The sequence below is a fragment of the Mycteria americana genome, chromosome 3, assembly GCF_035582795.1.
Source record: "Mycteria americana isolate JAX WOST 10 ecotype Jacksonville Zoo and Gardens chromosome 3, USCA_MyAme_1.0, whole genome shotgun sequence".
NCBI classification, from domain to species: domain Eukaryota; kingdom Metazoa; phylum Chordata; class Aves; order Ciconiiformes; family Ciconiidae; genus Mycteria; species Mycteria americana.
In genome coordinates, this window is record NC_134367.1 from 36167111 (window position 1) to 36193550 (window position 26440).

Consider the following 26440-nt stretch of genomic DNA (forward strand, 5'->3'; position numbering starts at 1 on the left):
AGAGGGTTGCTGGAAAAAGGCAGCATCCGTTGGATTGCAAATGTTGAAGTTAACTTAAGCTTCATGTTCTCATAAACAGGAACAGCGTCAGTGCCGCTGTAGAGATGTAATAATATAGGTCATCTCCCAGCAGAGTTATAAGAGCTTACCTTAATGAAGCCATTCATACTAACGTCATACTTCTGGGAGTTGTTTTGCGCTGTATTCCTGCTCTGTTGTCGGGAGGTGTGTGCGTGAATCAGTGCAGTGAATGCGATAGGGGTGTTGCTGTCAGAATTGTTACTTTTTATTTCCTTTAGGAGCTAATCCAGCTTCAATTCATTAAATAGTCACCTTGTGGAAAGCAATGTGGGATCATGTAGTTGTATCCCAGAATACCTGCTTTATCAGGCATTGCTAAAGGGAACACAACGTTGAAAGTCCATACTGCTCAGTTTATTGGCACTTTGAAGTTTGCTTTGTGAGCATGGTGTAGTCCTTACTATACAGAGAGAGTGTAGCCAAAATCCACTTTTCAGCAAATATTTATCTATTTACTTGACTTTAGGAAAAAAATAATTAAAGCTATTTAATTAAATAATTTTATAAGCATGTAATCCAGTCTAAGACCTTTTAGCTGCTTGTGGAAAAGTTTCCCTAAAGTAAATGCCTTGTAGTTCTCTGAAGAATCGAAAGTGTCAACAAAGACCACTGGGGGGAGCAAATGACTTGTGCAAATGCACGCTCTCTGTGGAGACTCAAAAGACGTCTCTTCATAGACAGCATAGGAAATTCGGACACTTAAGCATCTAAAATTGAAGAATGAATTTGGTGCCTAAATAATTATTTAGGGTTCAAAAATTAATCGTATTCCTTGTGGCATCTGTGCTAAAGCTATCTTTCATTCCTAATTTATCCCTTCCATTATCTTGTGGGCCGTACCTTTTGCTGTCATTCCCCCTAGCTAAGCCCTATTATCCCCCTTTTCTTTATTATCTTTTGTTTTCAATTACCAGCTTCAGCTATAGTAACTTTTACTTGCACAGCCTCACAGAAAATCCAGTGAGGTGCAGCCAGGGATCCCAAGGGAACAAGACTGCTTGTAAACCTGTGCTATGAGATGGCAAGAAATTTCTCTGGCAGCAGGATAACCGAGGGGGAGTATTGGGAAGTTGGGACTCTCATGCTGCGAGGTACGAGAGGGCTGGCAAGAAAGGGCACATTAAATTTGTGTGGGAATCTGTTCTGCAATGGTTAAACTGGGCACGGGCTCTGTCAGCTGTTGGGGAATAGCCACAGTAGTGATGCTGTGGGCCACGGTGATGGATCGCTGAGGTAGTACTATCATTTGTGTGAAACGGGCAGAAGAACAGTGGGGCCCTTCCTACAGGATCTTGCAGAGAGGCCCTCAGTCAAGCAAACGCAGGTTGATGTGAAAGGTTTCCTTCAAAGAGTTTCAAAACGACCTGCAGGGGAGACGTTTCGCTTAGGGGCCAGACTAAATCCAGTCCAGGAAAACCTCAAATTATGACCGATGGAGATGAGAAGAGCCCCAGAACTTTTTATATGCTGATCTGCTCCATTTGTATCAAATGACGTGCTAATATAGCCATAGCCACAAAAGCCCAGGATAGATCTGAGAAATGTGGAGAAAGGAGGGAACAGGAGAACTTCCTCCTTTCCACCCCAGTGGAATGAGCTGCTGTCCGATTTTGAACTGGACAAATTTAACGAGGTGTGGCATGGTACACATCCTCGTGGCCAAGTTCTGATGCAAGGATAAGTACTGCCGTGTTGACAAAGCAACTACTGATGTGAGGTGTCTGAACTAATCTCTGCTTACCATTCTGCATGATGTGAAACAGAAACGCTATTTAACGTACCATACAGATCAGATCCACTATTATTAGCCAGTTATAGCTCTCTCTTTTCAACTAGTTGTATCTAAGGAAGTATGTTTGTCTATAAGCTTGGCCTACGCCTACACTTTGCACTGTAACAGCTAGGTTAAGTAGAAGCACGAGTTTTCTTTTTATCAAAGTAATTATATCCTCAGTAGCATAACTGGATGCAATGACAGGGTATGTCTTACTTCCATTCTTTAGGGAAATAAAGAATGTCAGCATAAATACTTCAATATATTGGTTTTTCTTTTTCACCAGTAAGCTAAGGTCTTGGTTGGATATTATTCCACAGTTTTACACTAAGGCAAATTCATTCATATCCAGGCAAGCGCAACCAACAAATTTCATGTTCATGAAATTTTACCATGAGGTGCTCTGTGATGTAGTGCACTTCACATTGGTTTGTGTGCAGTTATAAGACAAATGGGTACAGGAAAAAAAAAAAGAAAAATACTTATAAAAACATACATTTATAGTGTTCCTTTTTAATATGTGGAACGGCAAGCTGATTTATTAGGCATTGACTTAGCAATGAGTGATACACAGACATCTTACATAGTCAAGGCCTCAGTGTGTTACATTTATTAACCTTTAAGGCCAAGGAAGAAGCAAATATGTGTCACACTACCTAAGCATAAATGCTAAAATTACAAAATTTTAATTTGAAAACTGAAGTCTGATTTCAGGGATATAAAATGGGCCTTAAAATTGTACAAGAATGAATGTATTGTAGTTAATCTAAAAGACCACCAATTGGCATTTACTTTTTAATTGTATTCCATTAAGCCCCCAAAATGGTCATCTTCTGGCACTAATCCTATCACATTGTCCACTTATTTATAGGAAAGATGTAAATAGTTAATACTTTTTTAAATAAAATCTGAAGAAATAAAACCTTATGCTGATAAAACCGCTAATAATTAGAACAGGCAAGGCAAATAAAATGCATTAACTGCCAGATAGATTATTTCAGGGAGCAAATCTACATAACTTAAAGCATTAAATATGAAGTTTTCAAATGTTACTGTGGAGAAGAAGAGAGAAAACCCAGCGATTCACAGTAGGAGGTGGAACATTCAGGGCAGTAACCTCCATTTGGTATCTTGTTATCCATATTAGAGATGGTTCTACAAAACAGGCGGTTTTGTCTCCTCTTTGGTCCAGTTATGTTTCACAACGAGGCAAAAGGAAAACTCACTGGCTTTAGAGTTTTTATCTAGAAATCAAAGTATTTGAGATTTTTTTAATAGATTGAAACTTTGTATTTTATCACCTATAATTATACTAACACAGGTCTTTCAATCCTCTTTAGACAGTAAGAGATCTTTAAGAGAATAGATCTTTCACTGGTTTTCAATTGCTTAAAAGCTACTGATGTCTATAGCCCAAGATAGTCTCTACATTGTCTTCGTCTGAAAGCACTTCCTAATTACTTCCTTTAAAATGACAATACTTGTAGAAATTAATCACATCTTTAGTCTATATTAATAGATTTCTTCCTGAGTGTCCCCAAAATATAGGCTACTTACGTGGCTAATGCACTTTCTTTACTTACTTGTTTTAGATTCAAATTCCAATTAGGTAATGTAAAAAATTGACTAGGAATATAAATGCATTGAAGACAAAATACACCCTTTGCACATGTGAGTTTTACCCTCTGGCCATTTCTGTGAAATACTTTAGCTGCTTGCCAGGTGTCAGACCAGAATTTATTATTCTACCTGCGTAAACCATTATCAGCGATGAAATAGTGTATATCACCACGGATCTTTTATAACCAGTGTTAGCAGTCTCCTACTCCAAAGTGCTGCAGTTCATCGGAAATATTTTAAAATCTAAATTATTTCAAATACACCACGACTGTATTTATGCTTTAAACAAACCTTTATTTTTTTTAAGCTTAAAAACTTAATGTATTTGCAAAACCATAAATGTTTATGTATTTGTTTAGAAATTATAAAACAAAAGGGGACAATTTACACATATGCTCATACTGAATTGGCTTTGTATTAAAATCTAGACAAGGAAAAATATTTTCTACTTTGGTTGGGACCTTTTAAATCTAGACTCAACTTCAGAATAAGATTTTACTTACATCTTACTCATATTTAAAAGCTGAAGTTTACTTCAAGCAAGTCACTGTCACTTTCAAATAGCCGGCAATTTCATTCCAGATGAGCTCAATGTAGTTCTTAACATGGATAGGTTTTGATTCCCAAGTAATGCTTTGAAGATAGAAGATCTGGGTCATCATAATGTTCATTCTACTGCGCAGTAAATTTAAATGTGGCACACACTAAACTTTATTCACCTCAGCTCTATTACTCTCTGAAAGCTGGAATTCTTCTCGCCTCATTCTAAAATATGATCTACAGACACAGCTATGTTATTGGCATACATTGTCTGCCGTAAGAAAAAAAAAACACTCCTTGAAAAACTTGGTGTACCAGCTGAAGTATAAGATATGCCAACAAAATGACTCTTTTGCAAGGATAAGCAGCATTTATTTTGATTACTCAGTATAGCTGTATTAGCACACTCTTTACAAAGCCGATCAACTCCCAAGAAAGTTTATACAGGTCCCAGAATATCCTCCCTCTCTACAACGTCAGCATTTCCTGCAGAACTTGTATCTAGAAGAAAAAAAACTACTCCCATGGCTGACAAGCAAACTAAACCATGAAGATCAAATTGACTACATAGCAGTGCATTATTACAGCTTCAGAAATGAACTGGCCTACTCATCTCCATGGGACACTGAGTTAATGCACTCGTTCTGGCGTCCCACAGCGTACCTCCTGCAAGCAACACCATTTTCCCTTCCAAAAAATAGTTTCTCCCAGTAGCTTCTGCAATTAAAAATCTGCAGTATTTTAAATATGTGCCAATGACTTAGATTAAAAATAATTCATTGTGAAATGTATAAGAAAAAAAGACCCCGCCTAGGTTGTATCCAGCTTTATATATAATTCATTCAAAAGTCATTTTAAGTATAGCTGCCACAGAACTCTCTGGATGCTATTTGAAAAGCTACAGCCACCAGTGTAAAACGCGCCCTTCAGCGTAAGGCAGAGTGCACGGCATCTCATTTATACAGTCCTATTAGTCCTGGAATAAATACTCTGATTAGACATCAGAGTAAAGACATCTCAGAATAAAGACATCTCTGCCAATGCAGTGAAAGCGCAGGGTTAGAAACCATTAAGTCATTAAGGGCTTGATGATAGATCCCTCTCTGTATCTTAACATCTGAATCAGTTTTACTATGTCCATCACTGTGACACTGCAGTGAAATACCAGTCAGAAAAAGTAACTTCCAAAGGCATACATTCTGTCCCTATAAACAAATACATATGTGAGTACTGTCAACCTTAAGAAATGAGAGTTAAAATTCAAACACTTGATTACATTTGCATAGTTGTGAAAATTTATTAGTTACAGTGTAATGAAAATCAACTTTTTTGGTACAGGCAGAAGTAAAAACATATATTATATAGAAAAAAAATCACAGCTTTAAAAACTGGCTTACATTGTTTAAAATGAGTAAATCTGGTTGTATTTCAAGGCATTGGACTTTTTCATACTTAAATTTATGCCAAACCATCACACAGTGCAAGAAATATTCTGCAATAGTACAAATTCCATACAGCAGTCTTCAGAGTATTTAGTCTCACAGAATCTCATGGTGGCAAAAAAAATGTGTTGAATATTTTTCCATTTAAACACAAAACATTGTTGAAGTTAAATTTTTCTTTCTTTACATACTCTCTATTACAAAAATATCAAATTGCAAATTTGACAGTGTATTCTACAAATAAATGCGCCATGGACAACAGGAATTGCAACTCTGGGACAGTTACTTTACAAAGTGTATTATAAAAATAAATTATATGGCAAACATCAAACAAAATCAAGCACGTGCCTTAGGCTTTGCAAATAAAAGTGAAATTCAGCTGGCAGACAGACTGCTTCTCTCTCTCTGACTATGTACTTTCAAAATATCAGCAAGGCCCTTCATTCTTAAAGCTCTACCAAGAAAAAAATATATAAAATCTAATGGAAGCGATAAATACTTCCACGAATAATCAGTAGCACAAGTGACCCTGGCGTTGATGGTAGAGAGCTTCTACAGTGATCCATCCAACTGGCAAGGAGGGTAGTGCACACAGAGAGCGTATAGTGGGGGCGGTAACTCATCTAGAGTTCATGCGTAACTGGTGAATGATGACACTCTCTAAAAGAAAAGATAGCAAAACATTTGGTTTTATGAGACTGCAAATACATTACAAGTTACTTTAAAGAACAATTACAATGGCAGTGCAAAGCATTTTTCTTCTAGAAATGTCTCACAGGCTTACTCTCACATCACTGGTTGGTAAAAACTGTCCTGGCTAATGCTACAAAGGGAAACTAAATTAGTACCAGGCTGCAACTCAGGAGCCCTTGGCTTCCACTTCAATGTCAAGACCACCACTCGGTCGTCCATAGGGAAAAAGAGTAATACAGTTGAATGGATTAAACCACAGGGACACCAAGGTTCCAGTCCCACACCCGAATCGGGTAGAGGAAGACTTGGAGTCAGGTCTCTTGTAGCCTGTCTAAGCAAATCCATCATAAATCTGCTGGCAATTCTGAAATGGGGATGAGGAAGAGGTTTTGGGTCGTTTCTCATTTTTTATTTAAATTTGGCTTAGAAACCTGTGCTAGTTTTATTCAGCAAGTCTGCTTGAAGTTTGCTGATTTTAATGGGGACAAATTTCAGCCACAGCAAATTTATTTGCTGTGTTGCAAAGTTTTGCAAAGTTTTTGCAAAACTAAGTGTTGGCATGTCTTTGAAAGGCTGAGTTTAACTTTGCCCTGTGTGTAACATAGGAGATCCTTGATCCTGATTAATCTCTGGGCTCTGCTGAAATACTCATGACCTGGTCTTCTGTTCTTCTGTCTATATACACTGCTCTTACAGGCAACTTTCTTAATATAAGAATTTAGCTATCAATGACATTTTTCTCTGAAAAGGTGTATTTGATGCATTTCAAATAATATAACTGTACCAAAGCTAACCAGAAACATACAATAATACATTTTCAGAAACAGTCATTTTCTTAATTGAAATTATTTTTCTTAAGATTCCTTCCTCTCTTAATAGTCTGAAGATTTTTCAAATTTACACGACCCAAGAAATCACACTAATCATATAATTATTCCCTTTTACATTTTTATTGAATTCTGCCTTTGTCTGCTTCCTAACTAATATTTGCAAGATGTTTGATTAAGTTACATTATAAGAAGAAAGAAAAATCAGAATGTTTTCCATGTACTCTTGATGCCAGAATTTTGCCACTAGATGGCAGATTCCAGTGATGCTTTTCATACATGCTGAATCAGAAAAGCAGGGCTAAGGCAACATTTAAGAAGATATGTTAAGGCAAATGAAATAACAGAACTTCCCAAATAGAAAGTATTTCTTTTCCATATAATTCATCAATAACAAATTATTTCAACAAGATATGTATACCAGTTCTACCAAATTTGAGCAATGAATGTGAAAGAACCACAAACTACAGTAAGATTTTACCTTACACCAGTGCTGTTCTCTAACTTCAAGCTCTTGTAGAATATGATGTAAAAAGCTGCATTTACTTAATATCAGATTGTAACCTCAGGCGAACTCTCCCGTTAACTTCAATGGGAGTCACATGAACTCTATATGAAACAATTTTTTTCTTAATATTCACTATGCACATCATATATTAATATGGAGTTTAGATACAAAATTCTAAAACCTAAATAGGTAGCAGAAAAATATCATGCTCCTTGTAAAGGCTCAGCCACTGAATGAACAACACAACTACAGTAGGTTTCTGAATCAATCTTCCTCCTACAGACCAAATGCAGCAATTATGCAGAAGAGAGTAGGAGAAACAATAAAAAGATCAAATAATTTCCACTTCTGGTATTCATTTGTTCATGCATTTCTCACACACATATATGTATGCTCTTAGTTTGTCTATCAGTTGTTTGTATTTGAAATGCTTATATATAGATAGATTATATATATTATACACACACATATACACACACACACTCTAGTTACTAAAAGAGGTGTCTGAGCAGTTATTAAGCTAAAATTGTAGTAGGGCAGATTTTGTCAGAGTTCTGTTGGACCACCCTCTGTAGGAATATGATTATATCTGTAGGATATGATTACATAAATTTTTCTAGGGTTATAGATGTGAATATTTAAAGGAGCTATGAATTCACTTAAACAAAACAATTTATTTTAATGACAGGAAAAGAAAACAAAGTTAGTGTAAAACTTCTAATTCTGCTTTCAGTCCCACTGATGTAAATCAGAACTTCTCCAGGAAACACATCACTAACAGTTGGCTTACGAAAAATACCAGTTCATATAATGAAGCACATCAACTGACATTTTAACATATGAAGTTTAATTTCTTCTTACAATATATACAAACAAATAACACCAGATAATACAAAAATGTATGTACCACAGACAACGCACGCCTAAGCAACAGAGGAGAATCATACATCAGTATTTCCATCTTTAAACTCCTCCTGAAGAGAGTTTTAAAATGTGAAGAACCATTCATACCTGAGCGATTCATACCTGACTCTCAGAGCTGATAGCTCTGCATCTGAGAGTAGTTAACCCTGATTGCATCTTCCAAAAAGCCAAGTAAGAGCAGCGTGTAGGGAGTAAGATTCAAAGTGAAGTTAACATCTATAATGAGAAATGTTGCATATAGTTTTGCCTGAGAAAGATCAGGCAAAATTAAGGGAAAGAGGATAACTCACACTGACATAGGAGAGAAAAACATTCCCCTAAATGAAAACAAGTTCGAAAGATGAGCTCACAGAAACTGCTGCCAGCAAACTACAGGTTTCAAAGCGACTCAATGAAATTGGCCACCGATGTCTTCTGGGAACATATAATTGGTCTGAAAATTGTCCTGACTGTTGCAGCTTATGCCAAGCACCTGAAACCCAGCAGGACAGTAGCTTACTGTCTTTAAAGACATGCTCTTCCACATCTGATCAGAATTACTGAATAGTCATGTAAATACTGAGCATGTTTTAGAACACGTGGAGCATGTTTCAGGCAGTAACATATGACTTGGCATCCACTTGGCATGAATCAACATATTAACGTGACTTTAGAGATTACTCACGATGCTAATTACTATGTGCTGTAAGTGGTTTGGGGTTTAAATATGGTAACGTGCATACTCTATGGGCATATTTGGAAAAGTCACAAAGTATTATTTGTTTTTTGAAAAATCACACTAATGGGTGTCATGAAAGGAAAAAAAGGTGGGCAAAATAAATTAAAATCTCTGTTTTTCTTCTATTCTTTACTTAGCGTGTTTACCAATCTGAGAGAAACCCCCCAGGCATTAGGGCTGAAGTTCTGTGCTCCCTCATTTTCAGTCACACTTACTCAAATGTATTGCTCTGCTAATGACTACATTAGCAATACTCATATGTAACAGTAATTCAGGTGACGGGATCTAATCTAGGGAACACAGTGGAAAACTTATTAGGAACTAGATTTAAAATCACAGAGATCATCTGGAGAACTGAGGGAGCACCTTCTTAGTCCATGTGTGCTGCTCATGAATGGGTTGGCATTTTCCCTGCTCTTCCCCCTCTCCGACACCTTACTGCTGTCCTAAGCCATATGTTCCCACTGCTGGGCTTGAGTTACCACAACTGCTTATATGGGCACGCAGTCAGCCAGAACAGGGCATCTCTCCAGATGACATTGAATCCTACCAAAAAGACAAAGATTGGTTCTCAGCCAGCTCAGTTCCTGATGAAGCACTGTAACTATTGTTATTACTCTGAGTTGAGTGCATTTTGCTACTGAAACTGTTCCACTTCATTAAAAAAAAATCAATACAGAGAAAAAGGTACGAGAGAAAGCATGAGGATGAGTCATTCTAGATGATCACCTGGGTAGAGGAAGGCTTGGTTTCTGCATTGTAATCCAGACACACAGAATACACAAGAGGCACTGTAAATAAAGGCCCTAGTATTTTCCTATGGATTGGTGTATCAGATTTTGATTCTTTGGTGCGTAGTAAAGTCTGAGGTCTGAACAAAGCTTGTCCTTGTGGTATTTCTGACATCACTCTCTTGTGTTCATTCTTTGATGTTGTATGAAGGTGAGCTCATGCTACATTCTTCCACACAATGGGGCACTGCTAAGGTCTTGCTCCTCTTCTCTGTGGCCCTTTTCATTAAACTGGAAGAACTTCTTATTCTGGAGACCCCTATTGCTTTGTCAGATTTGGTTGAAATTGGTTGATGTGTTCAATGTTATTCACCAACGAAGGACAGATGGAGGGAGGGATGAACACAGACACTTCATCTTATAAGCCTTCTTTTCACAAAAGGCCAGGCTCAAAGGCAGCCTTTGGAACAGGGACCAGAATCCAGGGGGGGTTCCTCCTCCTAGTTCAATATCCTGACCACTCAACCACTCTCTTGTTTCTGCTCAGTGAATACTGAAGCCCTCCATGCAGAACAGCACAGCCTTTACAGGAGGGAATGAGAATGCCACCACCTTCCCCTTCAACTGCCTGTCAGTGCCATTGGTGAACCTGGCTGGAGCTGATGTGGGTTTGAGTCTCCTCAGATATTGGTGAGAAAGGGGACCCATCTCCTATCTTTGAAGAAAGGTTTCAATTAAAAGCTTTTTAAAATAAGCAGCACTACCCCTACATTTGTGTGGTATTTGACCTACTAAGAAGCATTCATGGTTCCACAGTCACTTTAAAACAGCCACTGGTTTCCTACGCCTGCCTTCTTTCTTTTTCTGGCCCAAGAGCCTGGAACTAAGCTATGTTAAAGCTAGCCTTTTTGCTTTTTGCCAGATTCCTTTTAGTTCAGATCAGTTCCCCAGTTAAGTGCAAACACTTGTGCCAGCTCAAGGGACAACCACATGGAAGTGAGTTCTTTCTTGGCTGGAGGTGACAAAGACAAGACGACAGCTTTTGACTCCAGTGTGGGGTTACATCCTGACTTTTAAGTGACCATGAAATTGTGGCTTGACTTAAAGCCCTTATAGGAAATACAAGAATACCTAGATTATGGATCTCGATTGGGTTCAGAGGCTGCAGTGCTAGTTAAGTCACAACTGAAACAGTGACTAGACAAGGGCAGTGGAAGAACTTCAGGAAGATCTTCAGGATGCCTCTGGGGCTTAGGCACTGTCTTTAGACTTGGTTGTCTAAATTGCCTTCTGGAGCTGACCTAATGAATGGAGAATCTTACTGTAGTCACTAAACATAACTGCCTTCAGATTCAGACTAAATTCCAATATAATAAAGACAGTTAGGCTTCAACTTTTAAGACTTCTGAACTATAGGCTTTCTTTTTTCTTCATCTTACCCTTCTAACTTTAAGAAACAAGAATCTCAGGTCAATTAAAACAGATGTTAAAAATTATGACTACAACTAAATACCTATTTTTAGCTAATGGGTAAACCAGTTGCCTGATTCCAACTCTTTAGGCTTCTGCTATGGAGCAAAAGTTCTTTTTTGTTGTGCTGCCCCCAGGAAAAATAATAGGATCCTTGGTCTGACCCGTCTGGAATTTCTCGAGTCCGTCTCACAAAATCCTACTGACTCTACAAGAGTAATCCCTGGCTTATGCCCACAGTTCTGGTTCAGTTGTGCTAATTTGTGTGTCCCGGATTTCAGGTACTGTAAGGCTGGCTTGTTTCTTCGGGTTAATTAGTCTCTTAGATCTCAAGCAAAACAAACACATTTTTCAACCACAGGCAAACATAGAATATTGCCTTGGGTATAGCAACAGTTAACTAAGGAACTAAGTTTCTTTGAAACAAGGATCTGAAAAGGAAGGCTTAAGGCAGCTGTAGTTCATCACTGTATCAAGCCACATTAGCTTGGGGCTCATGTTCGCAATATTATTTAAATGACTGTTTTGACCTGAAGACTTGCTTCAGTGCCAGTATTTAGAGTGAATATCCAGCAAAAAGCTCTTAATAATGTGTTTTCTTCAAACATCTGCTCAAAAGTCTACGTTACAATAAGAACAGTAAGATCTCAGCAACAACGTATTGACAAATTGAGGCTTTTAAGTGATAACAATTAGTTGAGAGGATCTGATGTATTTCTGGCATAGTAACTCACATTGCTTGCTAATTCCAGTTTCCAAGTTTTATCTGAAATACTGGGAATTGAGTGTTATGAAAAATGCTACTAATACAAATCCGATTTTCAGATGTCATAGGAACCAGAACCTTAAAATTAACAGGTATTGCAGGTGCTACACATGTAAAAATGGAAACCTACTTCTTTTGTGATGTGGCAGCAGCTTTTACACCACAGACAAAATGCCCTTCATGTGAATAAGAAAATGCCAGCTTTACGCTGGGATAATGGTCATATCTGGATCTTAAATTGGAGAGCAATGCAAACTGCAGACTGAAGACTAAACATTGCTTGGACTGAATATAATTTTGTTGACCTTCTGTGGCAGATTCTTCCATCAAATCTCTTCTCCCAGACAGAAAGCCATTTAATATTTCACTCAGTGGTGCATTTTCTTTTCTGTGAATTGTATTTATTATTTATTGGTGGTCTTCCTGCCTTGCCTTCTGAAAGCTATTCCTAACCACTGGGTCCTTTATAGCTTACTGTGGTGGTTGAGGTATTATACAAGCTTTAAAACCCTCATTTATCAGTCTGCTTGGCTCCATTTCTTTTGGTTGTGACTTTCTTCTGTGAAAATTGATCGCTTAATGGAAATGCCCTTTAGTAACTTTACTGTTATTAAATAAACAACCATAACAATCATCAGCATCCACACCATTTCCATGCTGGAACAATTCCTTAAAACATGCTTAAAAATGCAAACATATAAATGAGGAAATCACAAAGAGGGAAGGAAAAATGATGAATTGCCATGGTATTGTGAGGCGGTCTGTATTTAAGACAAAATATTTCAAACAACTGAGAATTGATAGTAACTTCCATATCAAACCCTGTCTCTTTCACTGTCTGTACCTGAGCTGCATCTTTAAATAGCAATTTCTGCCACCAGCAGTCTGTGCTGACTTCCCCTCTAAGACATAAGGATGCTTGGCAACTAAGGTTTAAATATAGCACAAGTTCATCCAACCAGGAAAACTGAAAACCTAGTGAAGTCAATGGAGTGACTTGCTTCATAGCCTTTCATGGTCTTTGGAGCAGGCACCAATGGACTGTATTAATTTTAGCCAGATCAATGTTTCTCAAGCTTTTTCTAAAGAGTAAACACCTTTTGGCTTACTTGCCTTCATCTGACCCCTGAGCTGGCAGTAACCCAGTGTGTGTACGTCAGGGACCTGGTTGTAAGTACTGTCTACAAGCATTAACCCCCTCTGGAAGAAATAAGCTGCTGCTTAGCACTGCTCCTGCTGAACATTGTGCAACCTCCCTACGCCCTTGAATTTTGCAACCGCCTTGAGAAAGCAGCTCACCACTGAGAAATGCTGACTTGGATGGGCGACTCCTAGAGAGAAGGTGCCCATCCCTCCTCTCTTCCCCTCCCTCGCGCACCTGAGGTACTAGCTTTCATTAAAACAGGACCACAAGTGCACCGTCTCCTGGCATTGCTTCCCTAAGCAACGTGGCATCTCAATAATGTGATCACAGGCAGGAAGGAAAGTGCCCCATGCAGCAGCGAATGTGGGAAGTGATCTGTTAAGGTGGAAGACAGTCTAGTAAAAGTGACCAAACTTCCTTCGATCTATTAAAAAGTGACCAAGTCTATCATTAGGAATTCCTGAACTAGATTAATAACGTAGTGCAGTTGCCCCATTCTCACTTCCTAGGCTGAAAATCTTCCAGCGTACAACTACCTTTTTGATGGTTGGGTTTTTTTCTTTTTTAAACTTCAGTAAGAAAACAAAAGGATGTTGTTACTTCAGTAGTCGGTGCACACACTTATTAGTTTGTTGTAAGTGACAGCTGCAGGACTTCATTAGTACAGGCAAACGTGAGCAACTACACAGACAGGGGGCTGACTTCCATGGTAGCAGTAAAACCTGCAGAACATACCCCCTGAGCCACCGCCATCAGCCCTGACCCCCGCCCAGGGAGGCAGAGCTGCTGGCTGAAGATTTCTTCAGTTCTATTTTCATAGACTGAGTCTCGGCACGAGGCTCGAATTTTGTCACATTTCCTGCTCCTGGGGCTGCCACTACTGGCTTTCCTGCTTTCATACCTTTTGACACAGGAATGCGGGTGGGTGTAGGTCTCGGGGATGACCCATCCTGTCCTGTCTGCAAAAGAGAGAGACAGAGAGAAATGACATGAATGGAGGACTTTTTCTTCTCATATACGCTTGTCTTATGCTTTTCATTAGTTCTTCATTTACCTCTCAAGCAACAATATCCCAAATCACGCCTATTAGCAAATTAATGTTCACATTTAGAATCTGGCCATAGCACGTAACCGCTAGAGCAGGGCCAAAGGTACAAAGTTGGGATCAAACGAGTCTCCCAGAGCTGAGGTCTGGTGTTTTGGATCAAGATGTCACGAGGACGGGGATCCCTGCAAAACTCCCGATTCCACAGCACAACACAGTGCAGGATGGACTTAGAGGCTACCGAAACGCTGGCTTAGCTGTCAGACAGGTACAATATTAGCATCTTGCACAGAGACTAGCATGGGCCCCCAAAACAGTATAGCCACGTGAGGCTAATGCTGAACCTAAAGAGTAACTGCCATATTTTCACAGCTGGGGCACCATTTCTCAGCAGTATAGATACAATTGAATTTTGCTTCCCAAAGTATGCTGGGGCCACTTATTTCTGCACTGGGAAGTGCAGGGGCAGAGGGAAGTGAGAAGGGCTGGGAGAGGGAGACAGGGCAAAGATTTGGATTTTGTTTTCCTGTGGCTGTGGGAGGAGGGATGTGGGAGAGGGCTCCCCCTCCCTCCAAGCCCTGGTCACAGCTTGATGAACCCTGGTGAGGGTGAAGCAGGCAGCCCAGATTTCCAGAGATACCTCAAGGCAGTGTGGACATGGTTATTTTACTACCTCTGCCAGCCTGCTGCCCTGAACAACAGCCTACCAAGCACACTTATCCTCAAATTTGGGGACTTCAGAATAAAAAAAAAAAAAAAAAGGCCTTGAGAATTTTTTAATGTTTTTTTTCTTCTGGATGGAATCTGGTTGAGGACCCAAGGATGGGGCTGGTAGACCCAACACGATGCCTACCAGGGACGATGCCTACCAGGGACCAGGGACCTAGCCAGGGCAGCTATCCTATAGCTTCAAAAATGGCAATCAGTACATACGTTTAGGCAACTGAATCCCACTGTGTAAATGCACAAGGAGCACTTGGATAGGACAAAAAGATTCAAAAGGGCCAACTGGTATTTTCTATCTATCTATCTCCATTAGCCAGATAATGTTGTACATACTCTGCAAGGCCAAAACTGGAAGCTACCCCTTATGGACCATGACCTAAAGAAAATACTTATAACCATGACAATTCTGAAAGGAAAATGTGTTTTATCTTCTGCAGTGTGCAATACAGACACAAATGTTAACAGTGACAACTTCAGTGTCTCAGCTAAATTTCACATGTGACTTTTGTCTGTTCAGATAATGGACGACGACTTTGATCTCACAAAAGAGGACACTTTTCATAAAATCCTGGAATCCTACCTAGACCCATCTGCTAAATTACTAAATTCTGCAACTTATAACATGTAAGCAAAATAAAACTAAACTGCTGAAAGAGATTGGATTAGGGGATCACGTTGACTGCAACATGCATTTGTACATTTACTTAAAAACGCTCTTAAAAAATGCTCCACTAAGCAGCCTTTTTCTCTTGAAGGATTTCCAGCCAGTAGCATCAGAGCCTTCTGTCTGCATCCTGAGTACTCAAAGGAAAACCATTCCTTAATCTTCTAAGAACAGTTCAAAACCGCATGTGTACACACAAAAAAAATCACAATTGGAAAACTTGAATGCTGTCTGCTTGGCAGGAAGGAAGCCATTTTCAATAACTAAAAGCAACATTTACAATAGCAGTCTAAAGGCTAATATGGAACTCACATGTAGATGTCAAAACAAGTTAGGCCCATACAATTCTGTAGGGCAAAACATGCAAATGCATTCCATCAGCCTTGGAAAATATGTCAACATCCCAGGGAACCCAAATGACAAACATCTTGTACTCCCTGAAAGAGCTCCACAGTGTGTAAACATGAGGCAATCAAATGAAGTAGCTGGAATCTCAGGCATTTCTTCAGCTTTATTCACATGTAAATTATTAACTAAGAATTTGGGCGCTTTCAAGTTACTCATTTCAAGCCTAAATCACTCAAAAGCACTTTGAAAGGAACTCTAACTTGCTTTAAATTTCTTAGTTGCCTTCCTTACAGCATACTAACGTGTTGATCGTATGGAAGCTAATGCCTGCTTCACATGCAGCTGCAAAAGCATTTTGTGTTTGCTAAGTGAAATGGCACAAAGGTGGCTCTTCAGCAAGCAGTCCCCTTTGGCGAGAGTGACGGGGTAAGCAAGCAGAGGACACTCTCCGGTAGGCGTCTGTAGTGTCTGTGGCAGAGAACCCACACGACTGTCTGTCTCTTGGTCATTTCTTCCAAGAGCCAAGCTCTAAGCAATTCCCTCCAGCCCTGTTTGTCTGGAGGCTGCTGTCTTTTTGTTGATACAGGAATGCAGCTCCAACCAGAAACCAACTCTTACGCAGCCAGCACAGAGCGCCCAAGATGCGGCCCCGCGGGACGCAGAGTGACGCTGGCTGGCTCTGAGCTGGCAGTATGTCGTGCTGGAACAGCACAGGGGGCCAGAGCGGGGTTAGTAAGTACATTACTGAGTGTGAGATAAATACATGCAGCCGCTAAGCTGGTTAGGTCGATAATCGGCGCTCACTGCAGACACTGAGGTGGTTGCAGTAAGGTTGGACAGTCCCCTTAAAGGAAGAAAAGCAATTTGAATGTACAGAACATTTAGCATGTTTTAGTGTTTTATAACACTATCCTGCTTAGTGCATTTTATTGACACACAAAAAGAGTGCTTTCATGCACACATTTACTTTTGGAATATTTTCATAACAAAGGTGCTTTTGCAGCACTTGTTCTCAATCAGGTCAGGGACCAGCTTGCCCTGGACAGAAATGGTTCTGTTCAGTGGTTGACACAGGTATCTAGTGCAATTTGAGATGCCCTGGGCTACTCAAGCTATCTGCACAGGGCTGGTAGATAAGACAGAGGACCCAAGGAGACCTGCAGCCTCTGATAAAGCAGCTGTAAGTTAGGTAGGCTACTTGACAGCACTTAAAATGACACTAAAGAAGTATGTTTAGGCAATTGAATCCTGAAAGGGTGGGACTGGAGATCTAGTCAATACAGTCAGTGGAGCCCAGTGGGCAATTCAGCTCACACTGAAGCTAGCAGCATCTCAGCTGAACCACCCTTCAGTCTCCACAGAGCCAGCATACAGGGCTCAGTGCTGACAAGGGGACTGATGACTAGGGACTGACTCAGTTGCCTGCACTGAGGCATCTTGTGCCATCTGAGGTATCCCATCAGCTTCCACTGCAGAAAGGTACAGGTCTGGGTTATACCTACCAGCCTCGTGCATGTGTCTCAACTGCCTTAGGGCATGCAGATAGCACCAAGCATCTCTATACCGGAAAGTGAGCTGACCCCTGGATCTCTAGTAACTCTAACGGAAGCTTAGAGCATATATGGGACACCTACAAAGAGCTAAATTTAGATGCCAATCTCAAACTAAATGCTGCCCAAATGAAAGTAGCCTTATAGCTGCTTTAACGTGTGCCCAGTTAGCTCTGGCACCCAGCAGCCTTTCAGCTGTGCCTCGCTGCCTTGGTCACAGGACGCTCTGCGTGGTTGGTGCCGTGCCACTACGCTGGCCCTGCTGCAGCCGGGATTCCCTCTGCTCCCTGCAGATTTGCACGTCACTGGATTCACTCTGTACCCTGGCAGCGTAAACAGCCGGTGCTGGATGCCAGTCTTGTAGGAGGTGGGGAGCACAGGGGTGAAGTGATTATAGGACTGACACCCCTCCTGGTAGCCAAAGAAAATCCAAATTCACCAGCAATCCCACAGCCAAATGTAAGGCCTAAATCAAAAAATAGGATATAGGCACCACAGTTGGTTTTTTCCCAAAGAACATTTGTTTTTATTCTGTAGGGGGTTTAATGTAAACTATATGAACTATCTTGGGAACAGGGACTTGGGCTAATGTGCTAAGGCAAGACTAACAATGAGGCTACAGTTTCAGCCTTCAGACCAGATCCTCTGGTCTCATAGTCTTGAATTTTTGGTTGTGCTCTGGTCCATCTGTAATAAAAAAAGGATCTGCTAGGGTAGCCCAAGTATTTTCCTGGGAGTGGGTTTGACTCTGATCAAGCTAAGGAGGACCAAAACCCAGTTTTTCCACTTGTATGGTAATTACCCAAATCCATAGGCTATCATATAGAAGGCAGTTATCAGCTTAGGGTTTGGTTCTTTTTTTTAATCAAAATGGCAATGGTTCTGTGTTAAATGCTGAATTCAATCCAACTGGTCTAACAATCTCCATCACATCAGCACTGGGATCCAGGATGCACCCAAGCTTCTGCCGTGGAGACCCCTGTGGGACTGGACTACGGTGGGTGGCAGCGCTGGCGTGACGAGGCCAGCTGCTCAGCTGGCCAGCCCTGGGCTTGTGCAGCAGGCAGAACACAAAGTGCCTCCAAAACATTTGGGTCCAGCAAGTTCAGGTGCCAGTGGAGACGCAGTCACTGACCAGTGCCTTTTTTCATTGATTGTTTTGGTTAAATCCTCAAAAACTTCCCAAATTCTCCTTCAGGTGCCTGTGTCTTTCTTTGGATGAGGGTCTCATTCCGTCTAAATGAAAACTGTTGCAGACTCAGAACAGGACTTGGATCAGGGGAATATAAATCTCTAGCTACTCTAGAGTGCATGGCAGTGAAAATCAACACAACCATAACACCCCTTAATCCATGGGATTCATGGGATTCAAAAATCATCATGATCCATCATGAAACCACGGTCTCTGGTTTTGGACTGACATATGCAGGGAGACACCACAGCTCAGGCTGAACCTGTAAAAGTACCATGTGTGCACCTGAAAATTAACTTCACCTGCAGTACTGAAGCTAACTCTATAAATTCAAATTGGAAGAAGAGTGAAATGTTTTCAAATATGAAAACAGTAACTGCAAATTTGTTATAGCAACAGATGAGAGCTAGTAACTTTAGGATTATTTTCCCCTTTGTAGTTTGGCACCGCATTAGTACATTGTACAGAGCATCTTGTATGAGGAGAGCTAAGAATAATATTAAAACCAGTGAGCTAAGAAAGAAGTTTTGTATCAGTTTGTCTTCTTTGATTTTATGAACTTAAACACTCAAAATTATATCAATGTTGGTTTCTTCTAGGGTTACTGAGTAAATGATTACAGCTTGTGTTTTTCTGACTAGGGGTATTGAAATGTGTAAAGTAGTCATTTGCAAAACAGATGGCGAATATACAACTTCTGTTTTTTTTCAGGGGGTTAGGGAGGAAAAGGCACATTTGGGCTTGTTCAAAGTTCCCTTTTCATCCGACTAGGGACCTTAAAAAACAAAGGAAAGCATAAGATAAAGTAAATCTTATGGTTGAACTAGTCTCCTTACATTCCAAATCAGGGAGGATGAAGTGAAGAAAGAAGCCACTTTTTAGCCAGATGAAAACAAAACAGAAAAGTTTTGTCTGCCACGGTTCAGTGCATCATCACAGTGGAGACAGACATCTAGTAAAAAAGAATGAGGAACTCTTAAAAAAAAAGTTTTCCAAGCTTCTGAGAGACAAAGGAGTTTGTAAATGAATTAATTCAAGACTTTTTAAAAAAATGAAGAGTTGCCTCTAGTATATAGGAAAACACTGTCCAGTAAAGTATCTACAGTACATTATGTATGCGGGGAGAGAGAGAGCACACACGTGCAATTCCAAACAGATCTGTATGACGAAGGCAAGTTTTCTTAAGTCAGAGGGCTTAAATGGGAATGGCAGCCTCTCTCCAAAAGTGTGGAAGTGTATCTTAAATACACTTTGACACTTCAGCTTGGAAAGAGATGGCTGAAGAGGCATGTTGTAGGGGTCTGCAGACTCCTGAGCAGCACAGACAAATGAACAGGGGATGACTATTCAGTATTTGTCAAGATACAAGAAAGAGGCTGTAACCAATGAAGGTATTGCATAAAAGGTATCAAACAAAAGAGCATTTTTCCCAGAGCCCACAACTGAATTCACTGCCCCCTGATGTTGTGGAAACAACAGTATAAATGAGTTCAAAAAGCAATTAGAAGAATAAATAGAAGAAAACTCCGCCACGGTCTATTAAACACAAAGATGTGGCTACAGGCCCCGGTTCAGAAAGAAATACCCACCTATTGCCAAAAAACTGGGAACAGACGCTGAGGGAAACATTACTGTGTGTTTACCCACTTAAAATAATCTTTCCCTAAGCATGTGCTGCAGGCTCTGTCTAGCTAAATAAGCTTTTGGACTAATGCAGTACTGCTGGTTTTCTATTTTGGTTAAATTCTTCTTTCCCAGGGTATTTCCAACTAAAGCAATGCAAAACCATGTCCAATAATAAACCTGGGGGGAGGACTATCAATAAGTATTGTCCAAGATGTTTAAAGACAGAGGGAAAGGTGCTTTAAGTATGAAAAAGAAGCCAGGGTACCACCACACAGGCACAGAGAGAAAGCAGCAAAAACTATGTTAGAGGAAGCACTATTGTAATACAGCACTTACGGAAATTAAGAATTTCAGAGGAACGGAAAGAGCTTTACTATTCACTGGCTGAAAGAGGCTTGGAGCTGTAAGCAATGATACCATGTCTGCCTATTTATTCCTTTGGAGTTCAGTATTATAGCAGATATTAATTGAATTATAACTATAATGGGATTATACCAAAGAAATACCAGCCTGCATGATCAGACTCTAAAGACCTGCCAGCTGGGCCAAAAAATCATTACGAGTATTTTCAGAAGTCAGAAATTGCACTCACCAAAAATAAAAATAGTTTCCTCCTCTGTCATCTCCGTCATTCTTTGGCCCTCTCTGTCTCTCACTTGCAATTTTACCATGGATTGCCATTATGAAATTAACTTTAAAGGAACTTTGAAAGGACTTCCTTTGAAAGTTACTCCTTTGGGAGACAATGCCAAAAGTATACCAGCATCCAACACTGGTACAAAAATATATGAATCAGGCAAATTCCGATCCTATAGTTAAGCTCATATCTGAAACAAATGTAGGGAAGTCAAGAGTTTCTCCTCACCCCACCCATTTTCTCTGCTGGTGTCTCAAACCCAAAGTATGGTTGCCCTTCTCCTTACCATGAAGACTACATCATGAGATTAGTGGCTGCTTACCACTGACTGTGTTCCTCGGGTGGAAGACGTTGTAACAGGCGTTATAGTGATAGTACTTGTCACCTTGCTTGCTGCAGGTCGCGAGGACAGGTTGTTCCGGGGCGATCGAAGGACGGTACCGGTCACAACTTCTTTCTCTGCTGCTATGTTCACCGGTCTGACTGTTATCACAGGACTCGCACCATCAGGTGCAGCACTGGGAGAGCGTTTAAACTGGGAACCTAAGTGGATGTGGATTTTGTTGTCTTCTGTCGTAATAATGTTGGCATTGGCATTGTACTTGCGGATTGGAGTTGGGACGGTTTGTTTTTCCGGTGTTACTTTGAAGACAGCCCTTCCCATGGTCATATCTTGTGTTTGCGGAGAGACAGAGATTTCTGCCGGTGCTGCGGATGTTGATACTGTCATAATCTGAATTGGTGATGCAGGTCTGTCAGCAAAGGGTGCTCTCCCTCCCTCTGGGGACTTTTCCCTGGAGAATGTTGTTATAGTGACTGGAGACATAGAACGATCTGGGCCCATGGGACTTTCACTGCCTTTTCCTTTTTGTGGCATAACATTTGGAGAGGGAATGATTGTTATCCGTGGCTTCTGATTTCCCAAAGTAGGAATGACAGTGGTACTTGAAAAAAATTCCTCTGAGGTTGGACTGGTTATCTCCAAAGTAGCTGTGCTGTTCTCGTGGTCTGGTGTCACCCGAATATGAAGAGGTTGCCCCTGCTTTGGTGAAAGGACAACCTCCCCGGGATGCGCTGGATTACCATGGGTTCGGGCTCCTTTATCAGGAGTTGCCTGAGCCCCAGTTTCCCTCTTTCTCATCCATGGTATCCAAGATTTCCTCATTGCAAGTTCATTTGCTGCTGGAGGATATCTCTCGAGCACTGAAGAACGCTCCATGGGTTTTTTCAGACCTACCTGTCGCAGATTGCTCATGATGTGATTCTCCTCCTGGAAGGATTTCCTTATAAACACTGCTGGAGTTTCTTCTTCTGCTGCTTCACTGCTTACAGCATCTGTTTGCACGCCAGTGGACGTCACGGGAACATCAACCATTCTTCGTCCATTGATGCTGGGCCTCAGAGCACGGCTGTAACGCTTAGAAAGCTCCAGCTCTCTTGTTAGGTTCAGAACTTCCTGCCCCATGCTCTTGTTTTTATTTTCTTCTTCCATAAACCTTTGCTGCAGAACCGAATAATCGACTTGGAGCTGAGAAAGCTGGTCTTCTTTGTTCATCAGCTCATGGATTTTTTCCTTAAGAGCTTGAACTTCTGCTTTCAGATCTCTGCTTTTGGCCTCTTCCAGACGAAACCTGTGCCTCAGCTCTGCCTCCTGACTCACTGCTTCACCTTTTTCTATTGCTTTGGTTTTGGCAATCTGGAGTTTCATCTCCTCCAGCTGTTGAGAAAGAAAGTTAGCTTTATCCTGCTCAGTCCTAAATTTCTGCTCTAGCTGATCATATTCATCTTCTGTCTTCATCAGATCTCCTTCAACCACTTCCAATTGTTTGAGACGTTTTTTCAGTCTTTCAATTTCAACGGTAAGTTCTTTAATCTTGTTGTCCTCATGACAACCATGCTCTGGTCCTTTCCTGGTTCGACCTCTTGTAATTTCTCTTTCTACTTCCTCCATACCATCAATTCTTTTCTTTAACAGGTCAACTCTACAGCTTAGTTCAGAGGACTTTTCTTCTTCACTTCTCAATTTGCCAATTAACTCATCCCTTTCCTTTGTCAAACTAGACACTTTTTCCTCCATTTCGGATTTCAGTTTCAAAAATTTCTTACTTTCTTCTATCAGTTTCTCTGTTACATCCATAACTTTCCCTTGTTCAACTTTAAAATTCTTGTTTAGACCCTCAACCTTTTTTTCCTCCTGTTTTATTTTTTCCATCATATTTTTTCGTTCATCAACCAACATTACAGTAAATGACTTCAGCTTTGTAAGGTCATCTTTTAAGCTTATTTCAGCCTTTTCCAACTTGCTTTCTGATGCTTCAAGGTCTTTCACTCGAGTCTTCACCACTTCCAACTCATTTATCAAATCCTTAGTCAAATTCTTTTCTTTCTCCAAGTTTAAGTGTAGCTGGGTGCATTCAGACTTACTTTTACTGAAAGCCTCTTCCAGCTTCTCTAGTTCTGACATTCTTTTCTGCAATTTTTCCACTTCAAGTTTCAACTCTTTGCTATGGTGCTCCTCCTCTTGCAGTTTATTTTTCAGCTCTTTACACTGGGATTCGGTTTTTGTGATCTCTTCATCTTTCCCCTCCATTTCAAGCACACGCTTGCGGAGGTTTTCCACTTCTGCCATTAAGCTAGAGTTCCCACATTCCCCTTTTGCTATTTTATCTCTTAGTTCTTGAAGTTCCTCCTCAGCTTTCTGAAGATTTTTGTTAGTTTCTTCTAGCTCCTCTATTCTGCGAGTCAACCCCACTAGCTTAAGCCTTAGGTGTCTATTATGTGACTCTTGATTAGCCAGTTTAGCAGTCATCTCCTCATGTTCTTGAGAAAATGATGATGTTTTGTGTTCAAGTTCTGCCTCTAATTTCATTAGTTTTTGTCCATCCTCTTTTGTTTTTGCACTAATAATTTTAAGCTTTTCTTCTTCTTCCTTTAGTTTTTGGTTTAAGTCCTGTATTTTCTGGCTTTGTTGACCAAGTTGTTCAATATGCATTTGTCTTTCATCCACCAGCATGAGTGCAAATGATTTGAGCTTGACTAGTTCTTCTCTTAGTTTATTGAGTCTCTTTGTATGTTCCTTCTCCTTTCGGGCTTGATAGATCTTCTCCTGCTCAAGGAGTTTCTTCAACCTGAAACAAGTTAGAAGAGATGCATTAAACTAAAAAATATATTTATAAAAATAGGTGTATTTATCCATTTTTTAAATCACCTTCATTTTATCAATTTTTTTTTCATTAATAACCTAGGAGGTAGTCTTTCAAGAAATAACTACCTACTACAGTTACATTCCCAAACCAAACATTTTAAATTACAAAAGTGTGCTGGTTTTGGCTGGGGTAGAGTTAATTTTCTTCATAGTAGCTAGTATGGGGCTGTGTTTGGGATTTGTGCTGAAAACAGTGTTGATAACACAGGGGTGTTTTAGTTATTGCTGAGCAGTGCTTAGACACAGTCAAGGCCTTTTCTGCTTCTCACCCCACCCCACCAGCGAGTAGGCTGGGGGTGCACAAGAAGCTGGGAGGGGACACAGCTGGGACAGCTGACCCCAACTGACCAAAGGGATATTCCATACCATATGACGTCATGCTCAGCATAGAAAGCTGGGGCAAGAAGAAGGAAGTGGGGGGATGCTGGGACTGATGGCATTTGTCTTCCCAAGTAACCGTTACGCGTGATGGAGCCCTGCTTTCCTGGCGATGGCTGAACACCTGCCTGCCCATGGGAAGGAGTGAATGAATTCCTCGTTTTGCTTTGTTTGTGTGTGCGGATTTTGCTTTCCCTGTTAAACTGTCTTTATCTCAACCCACGAGTTTTCTCACTTTTACCATTCTGATTCTCTCCCCCATCCCACCGGGAGGGAGGGAGCGAGCGGCTGCGTGGGGCTTAGTTGCTGGCTGAGGTTAAACCACAACAAAAAGTTAACCAAAAACTATATAAAATCATCTAGAAATCTGAAAAGCAGTGAAATGTTATACATGTATAGATAACAAATACATCAGGTTTTAATCCCTGTACATTTATTTCTCTGTTAGGATGATGTTGGTAAAAGTATATAATATCCCAACAGGACAGGTATATCGACTCACCAATCCATTTATACCAAACTTGTTTTACAAGGTGGATTCCTCCTTATGGCTTGCATACACAAAAATGTGTAAAATAAGATAAAAAATGAAAACTAATTGCTATATGCAGCCATACATAAATGGATCAATCCTGGTTATAAATAAACCAGCAGGACAGAAGATTACATTAGCACACAACTGATAACCATCTGGGCATCACAGGCATAAGAAATTAGCAGGAAGATAAATTTGCCAGCACAGTGACTTATATTAAAAAGTTTCTTCTTCCAGGCACATTTCCATTTACAACAGTAGATTTTGTGGCCTGCAAGGGTCAGACTAATCAAACCTTTGGCTACAGCTAACCTCAGCTGGAAAATGCTCTGCTTTATATAGTCTGCAAAGCTGTATTTTCAGACAATATAAAATCTCGCGATACACAAATTAGGTGTATCCTCAGAAAGATAATAAAGACCCACATTTTCCAGCCTTTCCCATGCAACATTTCAATGGAGAAATTATTAGTAATAGAAGTATTTTGTATCTGTGTGATTTATATTCAGGATACCTTGACATCAGCACAGGAAGTTCCTGCACATATTGTAAGCACAGATTTATGAGGATGGTGAACCTCAACAGACAAAGAGGTACAGATAACACAGGGATATATCCCCTACTAATGTAAAAGCCTTATTGTAAAAGCAGCAATACGACTTAGAAAAGACACAGGTATGCACGCTGAATTTACTGTGAAATGACATGTTTTTCAAGCCACTGTCAAAGTACCTGCAACTCGCATATCCCCTATCAAGACACGTGTGATGATGCAAATCCACCTGCTTTGCTCACCCTGTGTCTGAAGCTTTTCAACTTCTTTGTAACAAAGATACGCAGTGAAGTGATCATAGCAGAGCAATTTACCACCTGTTAACTAACTTGCAATAACTGGAACATCCATATCTTAGCAAAGATCGACTTTTATCAGTATTTTTATCTTAAATGCTGGACTGTAGATGGTAGTGGGTGAAGCACAGATATACATTCCTCTCTGCTGCCCCAGCAATGAAGTGGTGCAAAGAGCTCCGGGGCACGATGTCGTATACAAGGGATGTCTCCCGGAGCCCTCACCTGAACTCTAAACTCATAACAACAGCCATATTAACTTGGTTCTCCAGCAACTCTTAATGTTTCACTCCTTGCTCCTCGGGGACCAGAACGAACAGGAACTGGAAAGAAAAGCTATAAGAAAAGAGAAGGAAGTCAGAAAGCAGAACACAGGATGCAGTAGGTAGGGAAGGAGAAGGCTGAAGAATGCATTTGAAAACAAGAGTCGGATAGGATGTGGGAGTA

At 40.4% G+C, this 26440-nt stretch overlaps 1 protein-coding gene across 3 annotated transcripts in view; it reads right to left on the bottom strand.

Annotated features, from left to right (window-relative positions):
• Nucleotides 1–5047: 5047 nt before the first annotated feature.
• Nucleotides 5048–26440, bottom strand: part of FILIP1 (filamin A interacting protein 1) — a 111307-nt gene continuing 89914 nt past the window's right edge. The window contains exons 1-4 of one of the 3 annotated variants that reach the window (XM_075498222.1): nt 26219–26269; nt 21349–24154; nt 13974–14197; nt 5048–6117 (exon numbers count right to left, since the gene is read on the bottom strand). In XM_075498222.1, the coding sequence (XP_075354337.1) occupies nt 13991–14197; nt 21349–24154; nt 26219–26247 (3042 nt within the window). In that variant the 5' untranslated portion in view covers nt 26248–26269 and the 3' untranslated portion in view covers nt 5048–6117; nt 13974–13990. Of the gene's footprint in view, nt 6118–13973; nt 14198–21348; nt 24155–26218; nt 26270–26440 lie in introns of those variants that run through there. The other 2 variants (XM_075498220.1, XM_075498221.1) reach the window with 2 other exon arrangements.